The sequence below is a fragment of the Aythya fuligula genome, chromosome 1, assembly GCF_009819795.1.
Source record: "Aythya fuligula isolate bAytFul2 chromosome 1, bAytFul2.pri, whole genome shotgun sequence".
Lineage (NCBI taxonomy): Eukaryota > Metazoa > Chordata > Aves > Anseriformes > Anatidae > Aythya > Aythya fuligula.
In genome coordinates, this window is record NC_045559.1 from 103,267,265 (window position 1) to 103,287,246 (window position 19,982).

The 19,982-nt window shown below is 42.5% G+C and overlaps 1 protein-coding gene across 1 annotated transcript; it reads left to right on the forward strand.

The window, feature by feature from the left end:
* Positions 1–5,750: 5,750 nt before the first annotated feature.
* RBM11 (RNA binding motif protein 11) lies at positions 5,751–14,557 on the forward strand (the record flags this gene model as incomplete). Its single annotated transcript, XM_032195311.1, has 5 exons — positions 5,751–5,840; positions 9,461–9,623; positions 10,480–10,558; positions 11,250–11,343; positions 13,287–14,557. Coding segments are annotated over 5 exons (759 nt in total), but the record flags the coding sequence as incomplete, so codon positions are not given.
* Positions 14,558–19,982: the final 5,425 nt, after the last annotated feature.

Here is a 19,982-nt window from a genome sequence, read left to right on the forward strand (position 1 = left end):
CAGAGAACTCCATTAGGAAGCAAAGTAGCTAGGTGTACATCATATTCAGAGATCCACCATGTCTGTGGTTGTGTGTTTTTTTTTTAAAGTGTGTCATTCAATTGTAATTAGAGGCACTGAAATGGGCAAAAGAAACTTGCAACAAAAAGTCACTTGGGTGATAGAAGAAGTTTTATGTAAGAACTTGAAAATAATCATAGAACAGTACACATACTGAGTTGTAAGAGACCCACAGGGATCATTGAGTCCAACTCCTGGCTCCACACAGAACCACCCCAAAATCAGACCATGTGTCTGAGAGCGTTGTCCAAACACTTCTTGAAATCTGGTGGGCTTGGTGCCATGACCACGGGAGCTTGTTCCAGTGCACAACCACCCTTTCAGAGAAGTGCCTTTCCCTAACTCCCAGCCTGACCCTCCTCTGCCCCAGCTCCATGTCATTCCCTCAGGTCCTGTCGCTCTCCCCAGAGAGCAGAGCTCAGCGCTTGCCCCTCTGCTCACCTTGTGAGGGAGCTGCAGGCTGCCAGGGCATGCTGCTGACTCACATTCAGGTTGGTGTTTACCAAAACCCCCAGATCCCTTTCTGTGGGTCTGCTCTCCAGCCTCTCTTCCCCACATCTGTATGTATGTCCAAGGTTGCCCTTTCCCAGGTGCATAATCCAGCAGGATCCAGTTGGGTGGTGCGGTTGGGGTGCCCGTTGTGAGGGTGGCCCTGGGCCGCCATGTCACTGCCAGGGAGCCCCTCACGGGTGGTGGAAAGGGCTCTGGGCACACCCTGGAAGGTGACCCATGAGGAAAAGGTGAACGAATGGGGAGAGCTGCCCATCCAGCCACTGGCTGTGGGGCAGCTGCTCCCTCAGCCTGTCTTAATTGGGGTTAATTCTTCATCGTGTCCCAGAGCTGGGTCATAACCTTCATTATATATACATACATTCTGATATATATATACATATATATAAATTTCAAGTGCTAAATATATATATATGTATATAATTAATATACACACAGAATCACAGAATCATTAGAGTTGGAAAAGGCCTCCAAGATCATCCGGTCCAACCGTCCCCCTACCACCAATGACACCCACTAAACCATGACCCTAAGCACTACGTCCAACCTTTCCTTGAACACCCCCAGGGATGGTGACTCCACCACCTCCATGGGTGTTCCAATGCCTGACTACTCTTTCTGAGAAGAAATGGCTCTCCCTTATCGAACTCTACAGGTACTTTAAATGAGGCTGTAGCGAGGTGGGGGTTGGTCTATTCTCCCACGTGCCTGGTGACAGGACAAGGAGGAATGGGCTAAAGTTGCACTAGGGGAGGTTTAGGTTGGATATTAGGAAGAACTTCTTTACTGAAAGGGTTGTTATGCATTGGAATGGGCTGCCCAGGGAAGCGGTGGAGTCTCCATCCCTGGAGGTCTTTAAAAGACGTTTAGATGTAGAGCTTAGCGATATGGTTTAGTGGTTGACTTGTCAGTGTTAGGTCAGAGGTTGGACCAGATGATCTTGGAGGTCTCTTCCAACCTAGATGATTCTATGATTCTGTGTTGAACTTCATGCAGTCAATGACTGGCCCATCTCTAATTCAGCATGATTTCTCTACAAGAGATCTCCACAACTGAGGGAGTCAACTGCCCTGCCCAATTGCCACACACAAAATTACTTAGTATATAACTTTAAGTCCTGCATTCAAGTCATTTATGAAAACATTGAAGAGAACCAGCCCTAAAATGCAGGCCCCACTAGTGGGAAACCTGCTAGTGACTGGCTGCCAGCCTTATGCCATCCCATTTACCATAAACCCTTGAATCCAACACATCAGCCGATTGTTCACCCATTGTATTATGTATTTATCTAGCTGTATGGTGGACATTTTGTCAAGAAACACACAATGAGAAATAGTAACAAACGCATTGCCAAAATCCAAAAAGATTACATCAACTGGCTTCCCTTGGCCAACTAGATGGGTAACCTTGTCATAAAAGGAAGTTAAGTTAGTGAAACAGGACTTCCCCCCTCATGAGCCTGTGTTGCCTATGGCCAATGTCTGCATTGTTTTTCAACCAGTAATTCTGAGAACTATATCTCCATGGATTAATTTTTACTCATAATTACCTTCAGAGCCTTTTCCAATAAGTCATTCTCCAATCTAGATCCAGAGGAGATCTATGAAAGCATTTCTATAGGAGAGAGATGGAGCATACAGCCCTGGGCTTAGGAATCTCACACAGACAATGAGTTGCTGTGTATTTGTATTTGTATGTCACACTGAATGTGACATACCCCACTCTGTGAACTCTCTGTGTCCCCGGCTCTAAAACAAATGAAGCAACATATACCACTGTGAAGCTCATTTATTTACAAACCATTTCACTGGGTAGGTGTAAGAGGACAAACTTAACTTTCTTGGACTTCACGGTAAGGCAAAGAGGCAGATAGACTCTGAATTACTGGAATGAGAAGTCTGGATGCTCAGTTCGTCTTTATGTAGCTCCCAATTATTTCCACTGTAGGAAATAGAAAGATGTCAGAACCACCCAAATATGAGCGAGACATGTCCCAGAAATGCTTGCTGTGTAGTATATCTTTCACAGTGCTTCTAAATAGATGTTCTAGGTATAATTATTTTTCTTCAAGAACAGTTAGCAGAGAGGATTCAGTATTAGCTTTCAAGCAGTAAGTCTCTTCAGGTGGTTTTACAACCATGAACAGCTCTACAAAGCTGTGCTACAAAAGCAAACAGCTTCTTTCTGCAGATGATAGCCTTTAAGAAGACTCTTCAAAGTCTTTACCCCTTTGAATTCAGCTACAAGGAGAAGACAATGCAGTACATCTGCTCATTTGAAATTCAACCCAGCTTAAGCAGTGTCTTTTGATTATTTTTGTTCCCATTTCTCAATTTTGTCAGTCTATTTTGAGCAATGTTCAATAAGGTAACTCGTTATTTCTTTGCATTCCTCTTCATCGCAAATCTTTAACACTTTGTCCAACTATTATTATAAAAGCACAGACCTACTGGTATTAAATATTATTTATAAGAAGTAATGCTGTAGTGTAAATTTGGTTCCTTTCCCCTACTTTTTAACATAGATCAATGTTACAACAAAAACTTCATGATTATTCATATACAAGTTAAAGCACGGAGAGCTCAACACCACTGAAAATGCCTAGTACTGGAACCAGTAATGAACTCTAGTAAAACATCTCTTGTATTTATCTAAGAACCTGTCACTTATCTTAGAAGAAAATCTCACATATGCACCCATACATATACCTAATACCACTAGCTGTAAACAAATTGCTCACACTTGCTATTTTACATATGACCACGGAAAAGACAGGAAATTTTTAGTTCCTTCTAAAGTGAAAACTAATAATCCCAAATAACGTGTAAGTACTGTGCCCATGTTGATATAGTCTATGATATATCACCTATGTTGATATAATAACATGTGTAAAAAAAATGAAAAAAAAAAAATTAAGCTCTCTGAAATCAGGATTAGAAAAGGTTTCCAGCACCAACTGAACACCCAGAAAATTTTGTGATATTAATCAGCTTGTTGAATGAGTGCTCGTGGGACTCACCACTGTCACATAAGGGAATTACTCACAAACAGTGTCATGCCACTTGGAAATTCATAAATCTTAACTACAGTTCCTGTTTACAGTGTAGTTTCCACTGACATCTCAGTGTCAGGTAAATCCATCAAGGGGATTGTGAGTTTCAGATACACGCTCACAAACAGATGTGAGAGCCTCAAACTTCAGGTATTACCTGTCCCTCTTCTCTGCATATTATGTCCCATGGTTTTCTCAGAAGGATACACTTTTCTTGCATTGAAATTCAGTTACCTGCTGCTGAAGTGGCTTGTGCAACCACTGGAGGATCACTGCAGTACCTCTCAAGTACTCTGTGACATGCAGTGCTCAGAAATGTAAGGGTAGCACCTCTTGAACAAACCACAATGCATTTGGGAGAGCCCTCAGTCCGTCAGCTGTTATAAAAACCCAAAAGACTGGCCAAGTGTTCAAGTTAAAAAATACATAAAACCTTCATTTTATTGTAGTGCAAGATTATTACGATTTCCAGATATCAGAACGGCAGTCTTACACTTCAGTTTACACCCAGAAGTTTCTGGTAGAATAACAGTTAAAAATGCTACAGAACCCTTGCATGCTTTTCAGAATTAAGATCAAGTTCTTACGCAAGTCTTGATATCCTGATCTGTGGTCACACGTATTTCCCTTTCTATTCTTCTCTCTACCCCAAAGATTTCTTAATCTTGGAAAATCCCATTCTTATAAGAATTCTCATTTCTCTTTTGAATCAAGCCACTTCTCCAGAACAATTACTGATTCCCCTCTAGCTGCTAGCTTTTGAACTCTACTTCCCTCCACGCAAGACAAAATCAAATCTCTGTTCTGCAATGCACTGTGTTTAAGTATGGAAAAAAAAAATAATAATAAAATAAAAAATATGAAGATTACAAAGTGAAAAACCCTGTGTCTGGAAAACTATTACATTTCGTTGTTAGTTCTACATTGACACTTGTAATTCCTGTAAACTGATTTTTAAATAGGTGCAAGAAAAACAGAAAGTTATTTACTCATTTTTAGCAGAGACTTGACAGGTCTGCAACTAAGCCTCCATGAGAAAATAATGGGCAGAGGGAAAACACATTATCTATGCTTGGGGGAAAAAAAAAAAAAACAAAACAAACAAACAAAAAAAAATCTTTGAAAAGATTCCTTACATTTCTGTCATTGACTTCTAGAAATGTGCCTCTTCGTAAAATAACACTTTAAAATATATACACTGAATGTTACGCGCATGTATGTGCTTGAAACCTGAATGCAGTAATCACGTAACAGTGGACTAGCATGCAGGTGTAACTACAGCTTTAAAGACAACAGTCATTTTCCAGTTCTTTTCACTTCTTGAGAAAAGTACAACCTTTGACTCTTCACGTGTAAATTTTATTAGTAACTATTACAATACTTGAGGGTTTTAAAGGGGAGGGTGTCAAGAGGACGCAGTCAGTCGCTTTTCGGTTGTGCCTGGCGACAGGAGGAGAGGCAAGGGGCACACACCGAAGCAGAGGAGGTTCTGGCTCAACACGAGGGGGCACTTCTGCAGTGTGCGGGTGCCAGAGCGCTGGGACAGGTTGCCCAGACAGGCCGTGGAGTCTCCTTCTCTGGAGACACCCAAAACCCGCCCGGTGCCACCCTGCACAGCGTGCTGTGGGTGACCCTGCCTGGCAGCGGGGCTGGACCAGAGGTCCCCTCAGAGGTCCCTCCCGGCCTCGGCCGTCCCGTGTCCCTGTGGAGCGGTCCCGAAGCCCTTGCCGCTCGCTCCTGCGGCAGCAGCTGCAGCGCCCACCGGTTCCCCAGGATGGCGAGCAGCGAACAAAGCTCTCTGCGGCTGCCCCGCCTCGCTCCTCGGCGCCGCCTTACCCTCCCTGCGGGGGGAACACCCCGGCGGCTGGCTTCCTCCTGGCTCCGTGCACCACACACGGTGCCGGCGGCAGGGCTGGACGCGGTCTTTTCCTCGGCTGGGCCGGGAAACCTCAGGGGCATAAAACCCGCGGGGCGCCTCCTCGCGCTGCCTGCCCCTCCCGCGGCCGCCGCGTTGCTGGGGCACCGGGCCCGCCCCGACGCCGCCGTGCAGCGGCGCCGCCATGTCGGGGCCGTGTCGGGGGCCGGGGCCGGGGCCGCCATGTCGGGGCCGGGGCCGGGGCCGGGGCCGGGGCGGGCCGGGGAGGCGGACAGGACGCTGTTCGTGGGCAACCTGGAGAGCCGGGTGCGGGAGGAGATCCTCTACGAGCTCTTCCTGCAGGTGGCGGCGGGCCCCGGGCGGTGGGGAGCGGGGGGGCCGGCGGCCCCGCGGGGGGCTCCGCGGCTGCGGTTGCTGGGCGGGGGGCGCCGGGGGGTGCGGCCGGGCCCAGCTGCCCCCCGTCCTCTGCCCCCTTCTCCAGCTTTTCTCCAGGGTTTCCCTCGCCTCTGCCCTGCTTGTGCAAGCTTTCGCTCCGGAAAGGGGCCCCGAGTTAGCGAGGAAGTTAAAAAAAAAAAAAAAATCTTTTATAGTTTTTCTATATCGATTAAGATTTATTTATATATTTTTTTTGATCAATAATTTTATTAAGAAAAATGGGTGCAAAAGCTGACAATGTGTCCAGCACGGTGGCAGCAGTTAGCATGGTGGGACAGGCAGTAGGGATGGTGGGTTGTGGGTCTTCCACCCGCATAACCTTTATAACACAATGTTTCGTGTTTTAAGGCTTGAGGAGATGCTGATTCTGTCAGTGGGGTCCCCACCCCCTGCCTCCATTTTCTTGCCATTTTCCCCAGGACCTGGAGGGCTTGCTGAAAGACAGCAAATGTGGCTGAGCCAGGCTTATTAACCTGAAAGGAGTAAGGAAAAGGCAGGGAGCATCATATCAGTAATGCAAGCATCTAATGGCAAGGTGGATTGACAGTAGTCGGTGACAATGGGGCATTTCTCCGGGCCTGATACAATCAGCATGAATGAAGCTCAGCCTGGACAGTTCAGCCAATAGCATGGTGATACATGTGCATCTGCCAGTCTACTAATTACACCTGGTCTCAGAAGGAACCTTGCTTCCTTCAGGTGTTTTCGCACAACAGTACAAAAATAGAGGTGGGCAGAATAATCTGTTCTTCTGCTATGCCATTTGCTATTTAGAACTACTTCTGCTCACTGTTTTTTTTCCACTGATTAATCTGATATTCATCTTGTTCATCTAAGCAAGGTATCAGCACACTACTCTGTGTGCATTGAAAGGCATTTTTGTTTGGTCTGTTCTAGCTTTGTGGTGGTTTAGGTGATTCCAATTCTTCCTGACTTCTCCCTAAAATTATCTAAGAAACAGTTGTTTCTTTATTTCTTATTTTCTACACAGTATTCCTACCTGTTTCCAATAGTATTCTGTTGTGTAACTTTAAAAGTTAAGTTACGAAGGCTTGTCTTACCAGAGGGTTTGAGTAACGCCACACAATTCCGAGCATAAAAGCAATGAAAACAAGTGGTTGTTCTCAGAATACAGTTTTGTATGAATCTTCTGCATAATCTGCTTCAGTCATGCAACTGCTGACTTCTGTCTGGGTTTTCATATCATCTGAATTAATACCTGCTTAACTTTTTCCTTCTGTTCATCGCATTCTTGTTCATGTTTCTCTCTTTGCTGCAACAGCACATGCTTCCTGTTGCAGTATTGTCCTTTCTTAGGCAGCATATAGTTCAACCTGCCTGCAGTGGTACAGCCCTAAAAATGCACTCCTGAGCTGTAGCTTTTCCCCATCAAATTACGAGAAAATATCTATAATTATTTCTAAACTATTAATATTTTTTTATTTATGAACAGGAAGACTACAGAGTTAAGACTGATCTGCAAAGCATTTGAGCGTGTTACTTCTAGTTCTTGAAGAACCAGATCCTCCTCATTAGGCAAACAATCAGAAGACTGGATATATTCCGTTTTTAGAAAAACTGCAGTGTAGTGCAGAACAGCAACAAAAAAAATGCCTTAAAGAGCCAACTCAAGCAAAAATGAGCATGTTCAGAATCTCACTGAAATCCCCTTTAAAAAAAAAAAAATTAAATAAGGCCACCAAACTTGAAGATACTTGGAAAGACAAAATCAACATATTGAAGATTGCCTGCGCAGGACAATCTAGGTAGTATCCATTGCTGTATAGCCCGATCATCTTTCTGCACCAATAATAAAAACTGGTACATTATTTTTGATCCTTAATATTTATTGTCTGTATGATTCTTCTGCTTTCACGAGGGCTGGGGAGGGAAGAGGGAGAATAATACTCATGTTTCATCAAGAGCATCTTACTTAAGCGAGTAGTTTATAGACAGCTTGCAAAAGCATACAGCAATCAGACATTATTATCACAGATGACAGTCCTTAATATTCTCAGTCTGACATAAGAAAGGGTATAATAAGGAAGATGGCTCCAAATCATCACTCTGAATGCTCACAGCAGACAAATTGCAGATTTGTTGTTTGACAATAATCATTGAAAGTGCAGAATAATAAAGTAGATCACTTTCTGTGGCTTATTTTCTTCATCTGAGCATATGCTGTGTGTTTATTATGAATGTTGAACTGTTTATGCACAATTGCTGTGAAGCTGTTATAACGAATTAACTTGTGCTTGCCTAAAGCTGCAGATGACTTCTGAGTGACTTTTACTGGAAAGTACGCTTCATATCACTAGTAGGAGTGTAAGCCAGTTCTGCTGTTTTTATTCAGAACAATAAATTATCCATCTACTACAGTAACATAGACAACGTTTGGTAATTTTTGTAACTGTATCTGATGGGATTTTTTTGTCACTTAAAGTGACACCTCATTTCATACCTGGATAGTATATCGTCTTAAAGATAAGTTGTTGTCATCCTTAACATTCCAGATCTGTGGCAGAAGACTTGTTGGCCATTTGTTTCCACTCTGCTAAATCAGCCTTACAGTTTGTTTTAATAAAAATTGATAATTCTGTGACTGATATTCAGCCTTGCATAGGGAAAATTTAATATCTACTATGAAAATGACAGTTTCTTTGCAAGTGGGACCAGTCTTCATGCAACATCGCTGCCATGGTTTGGTTCTTCTAGAAGGACTATGCAAGGATTACAGTGTAGGCAGAGATGGAACTTCTTTTCAGTGAAGATACAGAATATCCTGAGTTGGAAGGGACCCAGTAGGATCATCCAAGTTCAACTCCTAACAGGAGGCACCTAAGGGTGTGGTTTGGGGTTTGTTTCTTTTTTGGTCAGGAACAGTATGCTATCTCCGATGAGATGGTAGAGTTTCTTGATTCCTTGCCATGCATTTGTGATGAAGGTTACACAGTACAGAAAACTGTGTTTTGTGGTGGTTCCAGAATCACTAGTCTCTATTAAGGTGTGCTTTCCTACAGTTTTGGTGCTGCCTGTTTTAGGAATTTAAGGAAAATAGAAATATATTACTGGACTTCATAGCTGTTATGTAACTGATATTATCAATTTGTTCAGTTGTGTTAGCTGTGCAAAAAAAGCTCTGTAATAATTGTACTAGGAGCTGTACATGCATAAGGTAACCTTTGCTATGAATACAGTAACTTAGTAGTTACTAAGTTCCTTGCGGCTGTCATCACTGCTTTTTAAAAATAATTTAAAAAATGGATTATTAAAGACTAAACATCATCAATGGAGTGATGGTTTGTTCTCCTTCTAATATTTTTAGAGATGATTTTTTGTTTTATAGGGAAAGTTTTGAGTTCAAGCATGGGGAATGCGGAGAGATTTTTAAAATTAAGTAGAGGATCTTATACTGAGAAACTTGCACTGTTTCTGACTATGACAAAATGTACATTATTATGACATAAGTATTAAACAAACAAACAAACAAACAAGTTCTGTGAGAAAATAATGTAAATTTCTTTCAGGCTGGACCGTTAACCAAAGTGACAATTTGTAAGGACAAAGAAGGAAAGCCAAAGTCTTTTGGATTTGTCTGCTTTAAGCACAAAGAATCTGTGCCTTACGCGATCGCTTTGCTGAATGGAATCCGTTTGTATGGAAGACCAATTAAAGTACGGTATCGTTTTGGTAGGTTTACTGGTCATGATGATTACGTAAGTCTTTGTAAAAATTGAATTGTTTTCCTAAATGACTATTTTTTTAATCCTACAGTCTTTCAGAAAGATGACAATTTATAGTTGAATCTATTGCAGTCTTTTCTGTATTTTTAAGGAACAAAATCTTTTTGTGGTTTTTGCATGACAAAGTGTTCACCATTTTTTGTTTACTAAGGAAAGACAATGGGTTGGTTCACAACAACACAACTTGAAAGCCAGCAGAGACCACACTGTGTGGAATACAGAAACAACTCTGGTGTGGCCACAGTTGTCATGACACATTACATTTAGTGAGAGCAGCAACACTCAAGCTGTTTGACTTCTATACACAGAGTTATTAGTTTTAAGTGGAAGAGATTGTAGGTAGAAAAACACAGTCAAATCAAAGTCTTATTCTTCATTTTATGTTTATGAAAGTAAAGCTTCTAGAATGTTAATGATTAGGCAGTATTTGCAATCCAGACATTAAGGACTTGTGTTCACTATGCACTGTGTTGCTCTTAGAAGGCTGTACAGAGTAGTTTCTGGTTGTATGTAAAGTGGCTGAGGTTCCTAAAATCAGAAGCAATGGGAACAATTTTATTTGTGATTACTTCAACAATCCTGATTTATGCTTCTGTAAGTGACTGAGTATTAAATGATAAACAAATATTTTCAAGCAGTAAATTGATGCTGTAGGTTGTCAGCCATAAATTGACACCTCACCATTATATGCTAACTTTGATATACTGGTGCACTACAGATAACACAGAACACTTTCTGTGTCTTTAATTTGTAAATCAAATAGTCATAACTGAATAGTCATTACAGTATTGTCTTGTTTACAGGGAGTTCGCACTCATCAGAACTAAACAGCCCGACACATGGTTTTGAGAACTATGTTGACTTATATTCACCTTCATATAGGTAACAAAGATCTATACATTAATTGTATGATTATGATTAAAAGAAATCCTGTTAAGAAAGTGACTTGATGTGGTAGAACAATCAGCAGTTGCATACTTAATTGCATCCTTACTCACAGTGGGTTTTAGTTAATGTTTGGTTGTTCAGCTTGCCAGACGTTCAGTTAGTTGAATTTCCAATCCTGTTTGGTTTTGCAAGATACAGGCACATGAAAAAAAGTATTTAAGTATGGTGTTTGTACTAGCAGTGTTTGCAGTTCTTAGGGAAAAAAAAATCTGGTAATGGAAATAATCGTTTCAAACCCCATCGAGTTTATATCTGTAGTTTTCTGTGTGTGTGTATATTTAAGCAACTGTCACACACATGACTGCACAGGTAGAAACCTGTTATAATGGAACTCTGGACACCCAAGTTTCAATGTCTTTAACATTTAAAATTCATCATTTTTCAACAAGTGTGACAGAATTCCCATGGTAAAATCCAGGACTCTGTCTGCACTTCAGTATGTCAGGATTACTTGTTGATTACTTATGTTTTCCTTGTTTTACTAGTCTTTCATGTAAGCCCAGATATTAATATCTGCATTCTTCTCTTGGATATACTCATTATAGCCTAAGAATTACATCTCAGCAGTCTACTAGGCAGTATTTGGTGGAAGTCTGGTCTCTGTGTGTTTGCTTGTTTTTCCTAGGTATCAAGAACCTTATGGAAATGCTCCATTTCCTGTTACTCCCTTTCCAATGAACAATAGTTTACCTCAGGAATACTCAGTCTTTCAAAAGATGGTGAGTTTGCGTTAAAAGTTATAAATATGTTAACTTTTTTTGAACTTGAAGGTTTTCTGCATTCTGACAAACAAGTGTGCTTATTTAATGACTCAAAATTTGGCTTAGGCTGCTAACTTTGACTATGAGGTCTGTTTATCACTTAAGGGATCTACTTAACCAAACTGTTTTCTTACTGCAGGAATGTCTTAAAGGTATAGCTTAGGGAGGCTAAGAAGTCAGTCTATAGAAGGAGCTCATTGCTGTACTGTGTTTCAAATCAAATCCCCTTGGTGAGACAAGATAAAAATGTAAATGTAAAAATATGTATATGTAAAAATACAACCATGAAAGCAATAGGTTCTTCATATATGGCTAATTCAGTCAGTGGCCACTTAACTCTTCTACTTACTTCAGATATGCCCAGCAGAAGTTTGAAATGTAGTTCTGTTCTAAAATTGAACTAAAACTCCTCCAACAACCACCGCTGCCATTATGAGAAATGTTTAAGTTAAGGCAACAGTAATTTAAGGGTTTCTGGCCTGAACCTTTTCATGCCTCTACAGTTCTCACATTGAATTCTCCTTTATTGCAGTAGACAGTGAGAATCATATTCCTTTTCTCTTTGTCAAACTCAGGTGCACTGGTCTATTGTCCTAATCTCTGAGATATTCTCCGAATCAAGTGAACTGGTATCTTCAGATGGTAACCTATGGGCCATGCCCTACTTACTCATCAAGCACATCATGGAAATTCTGAATCTGATGAGTTGGTAGGACTGAAGAAACCCAGCATTTAATGTGAGGTGCAGACTGTGGACAGTCCAAGTGTCACCCAGTCTGACCAGGGAATGGCCCTGCCTGTTGTAACCATAGAAGGGGTGAACTCTAGATAGATTCTTCCTGATAGCTGCAATCTAAGCAGGAAGGTGGAGAGGGTCTGTTCGCTGTCACACAGATCTTTCTGGTGGTGGCCTGCCTCCCCACTTCCCAGGCTCAGTACTCAGAAGATCTGATGCCTGCACAAACTTTTCCATCCTCTCTGTTGTGGTTGGATGCTTTGGAGGGTACCATTGCCCCCACTGTGCTCACTGTCAAGCCCATTTCTCAGTAACAATGCAGTACACAAAGATTGAAAGACCAAACGCTCAGCAGACCTGCAAACACCAACAAGTTAATTCCATTTTCTACTTGCTAGAAGAGATAGACAGTATAACAGCATGTCTCCAGTGATTGCTTTGTTGCAGCTTCAGCAGAATGTATGCCTTCATGCATCTACCTCACCTTTATATGGGTGTGTCAGACTTACTTGGAAGTCTCTTTTGCACACAAGGAGATACTCAGACATGCTTCCCATACTTTTTCGGGTTACTGACAGTCAGTAGAAAGGCGCTTGCTCCTCTGACCTTTGTAATTCTATTGCTGTATGTGGACTGTGTATTTTTTATGAGAGAGACTCTTGGGATACTTCAGAGAATGTATCAAGAAGCTGTGCACTTACTGTGGTGTTCCGAGTGCTTTAATCTATGGGTTCACTATACCTTGCTGGAACTTGTTTCGACAATAACTTCAAAATTATTTGAATCAAACCAGATTAAAAGAAAAAAAAAATCAGATCTGTATGTCTTTATATTAACAAGTGGTATTGTAGTTACAAATATTTATACAATGCATAGGTGAAGAAAAGAAAAGAATGCTATGTTTGATCACCTTACAAAAAGACTTAATGGGCAGTTTAATCTTAAATCAGATTGTGTGTTCCACCTCAACCATGAAAGATTGTATGTTTTCCAACTACACTAGTTGATCTAATAAAATAAATGTTTTGCTTTTAAATTTCATGTTTATTTACTATATATAATTTGCTGTCAATATTTTCATTGTAGAAACTGTAATGTATGTGAAATTAAGCTCTTCAGAACTTCCCCTTAACAGTATTAACAATTCAAGTTCTTATTTCCCCAGATGAACCACTTTTTAGCACAGCAGTATACAGTTCACAGCCCAGTGGGTCAACAATTTCCTTACTATCAGATGACTCCGCCACTGCCTTCAAATTTATCCGTTCCTCCTTATCAGAATCAAGCTGCAAATTTTAAGTCTGGACAGAGTTCCTTTGAATTGGCCTTGCCGCATTCAAGCGATTGTGAAGTGTACCAGGTGGATGAAAGTACTTCTAAAAGAAAGAGAGAACAGCAAAGCTGTGACAGTGACACTAGTACTGAAGATGACCAAATGAAACAAAGAGAGTGTGACCAAAAATACAAGAAGTGCAAAGCCACGAAAAAGAGGCATTAATACTGTGTAACTGGGTTAATTTTTTAACTATATTTGCTATTTTTACTTAAGAGAAATTCTCTCATTGTTGCACTTTATTAAAAAGGAATGCTCAAGATTCATATTAATTTTGAAATGTATTGTGCGTAAATTATGCTGATATACTTTAACCTCAACCAAATTACTTTCTTTAAAGTATGGGAAACATTTAAAAACTTAAAATTTTCCTTTTGAAGGAAAAAAGTAGCTAGTTTTGTTTTTGTTTTCTATGAATTGTGAAAGACAATTATTTCACTATTGTAGAAACTTTATGAAAATATATAATTTCAGCCACTTATAAAGCATATGTATCATTTCTATGATTTATGGAATTTATTTTTAGGACTGATGTAAGAACTTTCTGGAGCAATTGAACTGAGCAGGCTAGAAATTCTAGGCATCATACTAGAGACGTGCTTGTCACATCAACACCTATAACTTCTACTCTTTTCTGATTTAGCTCTGCTGTTATGTTCTAGTAGGATCACTGTGTATACTTACTGGAACTGTGGTGTGTTTTTTTCCCCCACAGTATTAAATGTGAGGTAAAATTCGGGCATTTGCACTAACCACAAGACTTACATAATATGTCAATACTTGAATGTAAGTACTTTATGGCCACAATGTGTACTGACTAGAATTATATACACATTTATATATGTGTATTTCTATGAACTTACTCTCTAGTTATTTATTTACTTGAGACTCTTGTTACAATTCGTTAATTGTAACAAATAGATAAAAAAACATAACAGAGTATCTCCATTATACCTAATTTGTACCATAAAAGTCAACTGAGTTAATAGTGCCTCTTAAGAAGAAAAGTTCCTACCTTGTTTGTGGAGGAAGAATAAATCTCATACAATGGCGAATCAAAATACTGACCTATTTTCTATCTTTCACAACTTTAATTATTTACAGCTGCCATCAACAACCTACAGATACAGAGGTATTTTTCTTTATTAGATCAAGTACAGGTGAAACACTTTCATGATCCTTTTATGAGAAAGCAAAACACTTCATTTTCAGCCATTAATTGCTTAAAGTCTTCTATGGAGACTGGATGTAGGCTCTAAACAGTAAACTGAGTTTAATAAAACCAAAACCCTTTTTCCTTAGATAATAATGTTGGGTTGCTCAAAAGGAATGCTTTTCATACAACAGTATTGAGAAAGAATACCCAAGTTTACTGGTTAAAGTTGATAAGTTTTTCAAGTCCAAATGACTTTAAGAGATGGAAGAAAATACGGCTTGCAACAATTCCTAGTTTTTTTGATACTCTGAATCACAGATAATGAATTAAATTTCTCAAGGATGCCGCTTCTAACTTCCTAAAGGGATTAGTTCTTGAGACAAGGAGACTATTATTATAATACATATGTATGTATGGCACCCTTGAAATGTCATTAGCAGCAATTCAACAGTCTCTGGAAGGAACTTACATAACAAAGGTTTGTGCCTTAAATAAGATTTATGCCTTATGAAGCCTGCCCAATCACCTTTGCTTTTCCCTTCCACATTGCCATAAAAACATGTGCCTCTCTATCTTTTATGTCACACTAGTAGCTTTAGGGCTGAGGTACGTGAATGTAATCTAACTTCTGTTGAAATATATTGCTGACGTTATACCAGTAAGCCAGTGATCACAAAACTTGCCACTGGATTTCTTTCAGTACATGTTAAAGAAACGTAAATATAATCACTTAGAGGAAGAAGATGTTGACATAAGCTTAATTTAGAAATGAAATTAATCCAAAAAAAAAAAAAAAAAAAAGAGAAAACAGAGATGCCCTGGCCAGAGTTGGACAAGATAAAAGAGAAGCTTAGTCTATGCTGATATGTCCTTACCGGACTTATCATTGAATAGGTATCCAAGGGCTCAAAGGGTTGTGGTAAATGGGGTTACATCAGACCAATCACCAGTGGGGTCCCCCAGGTCTCCATTTTAGGGCCAGTTCTTTTCAATGTTTTCATAAATGATTTGGATGTAGGACTAGAAGGTGTTTTGAGCAAATTTGCTGATGATACTAAACTGGGAGGAGTTGTTGACTCTGTTGAGGGTGGAATTGCCTTGCCTTTCTGGCAAGATCTGGACAGACTGGAGAACAGGGCAATCACCAACCGCATGAACTTTAACAAGAGCAAGTGCTGGGTCCTGCACCTGGGAAGGGGCAACCCTGGCTATATGTACAGATGGGGAGACTAGAGGCTCGAGAGCAGCCCCACAGAGAGAGGTCTGGGTGTTGTGGGTAACAGTAAGCTGAATATGAGCCAGCAGTGTACCCTGGCAGCCAGGAGGGCCAACCGTATCCTGGGGTGCATCAAGCACGGCATTGCTAGTCGGTCGAGAGAGGTGATTGTCCCGCTCTACTCTGCGCTGGTGTGGCCTCACCTCGAGTGAGGAGTGCAGCTCCGGGCACCACAGCACAAGAAGGGTGTGAAACTGCTGGAATGTCCAGAGAAAGGCTACAAAGATGGTGAAGGGACTAGAGGGGAGGAGCAGCTGCGGTCACTGGGCCTGTTAAGCCTGGAAAAGAGGAGGCTGAGGGGAGACCCCATTGCAGTGTACAGCTTCCTCACGAGGGGAGTGGAGGAGCAGGCGCCGACCTATTCTGTTTAGCGACAAGTGATAGGACCAGTGGGAATGGTGTCAAGCTGCAACATAAGTTATATGATAAAATTGCATCATTGCAGAGCCTCAGTCACAGTTTAAGTTGGCGCTGCCTGATCTGGGGACCAGATCTGGGTCTTTTGGAGCAGCAGGTTTCTCAGAGAACCCCTTCCACCCCCCCCCCCCCCCCATTGTTTTTATTCACAACTGAAGTACTCATGCCTTTAACATCAGCATCCGTTTTCCTTCTTTTTCTCTCATGTCCTCTGCATGGTCACATTGGTAAAACCACAGGGTCGCTCGGGCCTTGTTCCCGCTCTCTCGTCTGCCTTTCACAGAAGGACGCTTTCCCCGATACCTCAGACACTGGTTCGTACACGTGGGGAGGCAGATAGGTTCTCTCAGTTGGCAGACCTCTTCCAAAAACTTTCTCCACAGCCGAGACGCAGGCCTGTAGGGAAGAGGAGAGGCTTTCTTCATACTGCTTTTGACTTACATGTTGTGAAAACGGCATTTCTGTTATGAACAGCACAGTCTCGCTATTTCCACTCAGTGAAAGTTATGGTAATGCCACTGGTTCCTATCACAATCTGTTTCTACTTACCACAGGGCTTAATTTGAGTTCACATTAAGGCACCTTTCTCACACTGCCTGTTGTTCAAGCTTAAGAAGCAGTTAGGAACATTCTGCAAAGTCAGGCTTAACTGTAAGCACTTGAGCTTCTGAGTTGGTGGCGGTTTGTCTTTATTTATTAATATTATTATTTTCGTAAGGCCTGGAAAGGGAGCTTAGAATCCACGGAAGTAATTTCACTGAAAACAGACAAGGTGAAAGAAGTACTCAAACTCCTCAACATTGAAGAACTGTAGAACCCAGGAACACTTACCCGCCAGCTCCTGAACTTGAATCACTTCCACACGGCTTCACAGTGAAGTCACACCACCAGGCTCTCACTGTACTGAGGAGGCACCAACTACACAGCTAGCTCATAGAGTCACTCAAACTATTTCACAGACGTGGGAAGAAACACGAAGAAAAAGCAGCCCACCAGGGAACACTGAGTCCACGTCACCATGACAGAAAAAAGCACCCTAGAGAACCTGAGCCTCAAACTCCCCCCAGGGAAACACTTCCCCACAAGCCCTCAGGCTTCCTATATAGCAAAGGTCAAATGATCCACACCTGGCAGGTTTCACTTAACAAGGGTGGAGCCAAGACACCTTATGGAATAGGCTCATCTACCTGGCTTCAGTCTTTTAAGGTCAATTGCTCCTTATCACTTATAGAAATAACCTGACAAGGGGCTTAGTGGTTTGGGTTGACCTAATGAATGAACTGCAAAAGGTGCACAAGGGTCATATTTCTGTTAGACATTCTGTGAGGAAAAGTAGTACAGAGCCTGTTAAAATAAATAAATAGGTAAATAAACACATGAAAGAAATGAAATAAAAGAAAAAAGAAAATAACCTTAAAGGCAAAATTGCTATCATAGATTTTCATCTGTCTAGTCACGACAGATAAAGAATATAGCAATCAGAATGACTTTTCTTGGCATTAATGTTATTTAAATCTAGCCCCGTGACCTCTGACTACACTATTTACTTCCACTGCATATAAGCTATCACGTACAAAGGCCAGGATCCGGATCCTCACTCACTATTCAGGTAAAGGACTGGGCTGAAGGTTTGGGCTTTGATTTGGGTACATGCCTACATTGCTGCTTCCTGGCAGGTCATGGGAAGAAGATCAGCTGGCCTGGGGGAGTTTATGTACATGTGGCTTTTAGGCTGCAGCCAAAGTGTTCCTCTAGATCTGGAAGTCTGAAGAGGGATGCAGTCCCCAAGCTCAGATACAACTGCATGTTAGTCTGGCGCAACCGATTTTTGTGTTCCTTGCACTGGCTGTTCTTTCACCTCCTCTCCAGAGGCGAGGACATGCATCTCTTTCGTGCTCCTTTGTTAGTAAACAAAACAGGAGAGATTAAAGCCTCTTTCTTCAAGTCAGTAAGATACTGGGCTACAAAGATGGCAAAAGGCCTAGAGGGGAAGACGTATGACGACCGGCTGAGGTCACTGGGCCTGTTCAGCCTGGAAAAGAGGTGGCTGAGGGGAGACCTTGTCGCAGTCTACAGCTTTCTCACGAGGGGGAGTGGAGGGGCAAGTACCAATCTATTCTCTCCAGTCACCAGTGATAGGACCCCCGGAAATGGTGTCAGCCTGACGCAGGGGAGGTTTAGGCTAGACATCAGGAAGAGGTTCTTCACTGAGAGGGTGGTCGCACACTGGAACAGGCTCCCCAGGGAAGCAGCCACTGCACCAAGCCTGTCGGCATTTAAGAAGCATTTGGACTGTGCACTTAGTCACATGGTCTGAAGTTTTGGGTAGACCTGTGTGGTGCCAGGAGTTGGACTCGAGGATCTCCTCAAGAAACTGGCTGCTCTTGGCTTGGACTGGCGCACGCTTCGTTGGGTTAGAAACTGGCTGGAGAGCCGGGCCCAAAGAGTCGTGGTGAATGGAGTCAAGTCCAGCTGGAGGCCGGTCACTAGTGGCGTTCCCCAGGGCTCGGTGCTGGGGCCGGTCCTCTTTAATATCTTCATCGGTGATCTGGACGAGGGCATCGAGTGCACCCTCAGTAAGTTTGCAGATGACACCAAGCTAGGCGCGTGTGTCGATCTGCTTGAGGGTAGGAAGGCTCTGCAGGAGGATCTGGATAGGCTGCACCGATGGGCTGAGGTCAACTGCATGAAGTTCAACAACGCCAAGTGCCGGGTCCTCCACCTGGGATGCAATAGCCCCAGGCAGAGCTACAGGCTGGGAGATGAGTGGTTGGAGAGCTGCCAGGCAGAGAAGGACCTGGGAGTGATGGTTGATAGTCGGCTGAATATGAGCCAGCAGTGTGCTCAGGTGGCCAAGAAGGCCAACAGCATCCTGGCTTGTATAAGAAACGGTGAGACCAGCAGGGCTAGGGAGGTGATCGTCCCCCTGTACTCGGCTCTGGTGAGGCCGCACCTCGAGTACTCTGTTCAGTTTTGGGCCCCTCGCTACAAGAAGAACATGGAGGTGCTTGAGCGGGTCCAGAGAAGGGCGACGAAGCTGGTGAGGGGCCTGGAGAACAAGTCCTACGAGGAGCGGCTGAGGGAGCTGGGCTTGTTCAGCCTGGAGAAGAGGAGGCTCAGGGGCGACCTTATCGCTCTCTATAGGTACCTCAAGGGAGGCTGTAGAGAGGTGGGGGTTGGCCTGTTCTCCCCCATGCCTGGTGACAGGACGAGGGGGAATGGGCTTAAGTTGCGCCGGGGGAGTTTTAGGTTGGATGTTAGGAAGAACTTCTTTACCGAAAGGGTTGTTAGACATTGGAACAGGCTGCCCAGGGAAGTGGTGGAGTCACCATCCCTGGAAGTCTTTAAAAGACGTTTAGATGTAGAGCTTAGGGATATGGTTTAGTGGGGACTGTTAGCGTTAGGTCAGAGGTTGGACTCGATGATCTTGAGGTCTCTTCCAACCTAGAAATTCTGTGATTCTGTGAATTGTGGCGCAGAATTGTGGCGCTTCTCTGGGTCTGGCTGGAATGTTAACTTTCCCGGCAGCAGCCGGGAAAGTGCTGTACTCTGCACTTGTAGCTGGAACAGCAGTGTTATCACACGAGTGTTGTGCCACTGCTGCTCAGCAGTAGACACAGCATCGGGCCTTTCTCTAACCCTCCTAGGGGGTGGGCAAAAAGTGAGGAGAGAAACATCA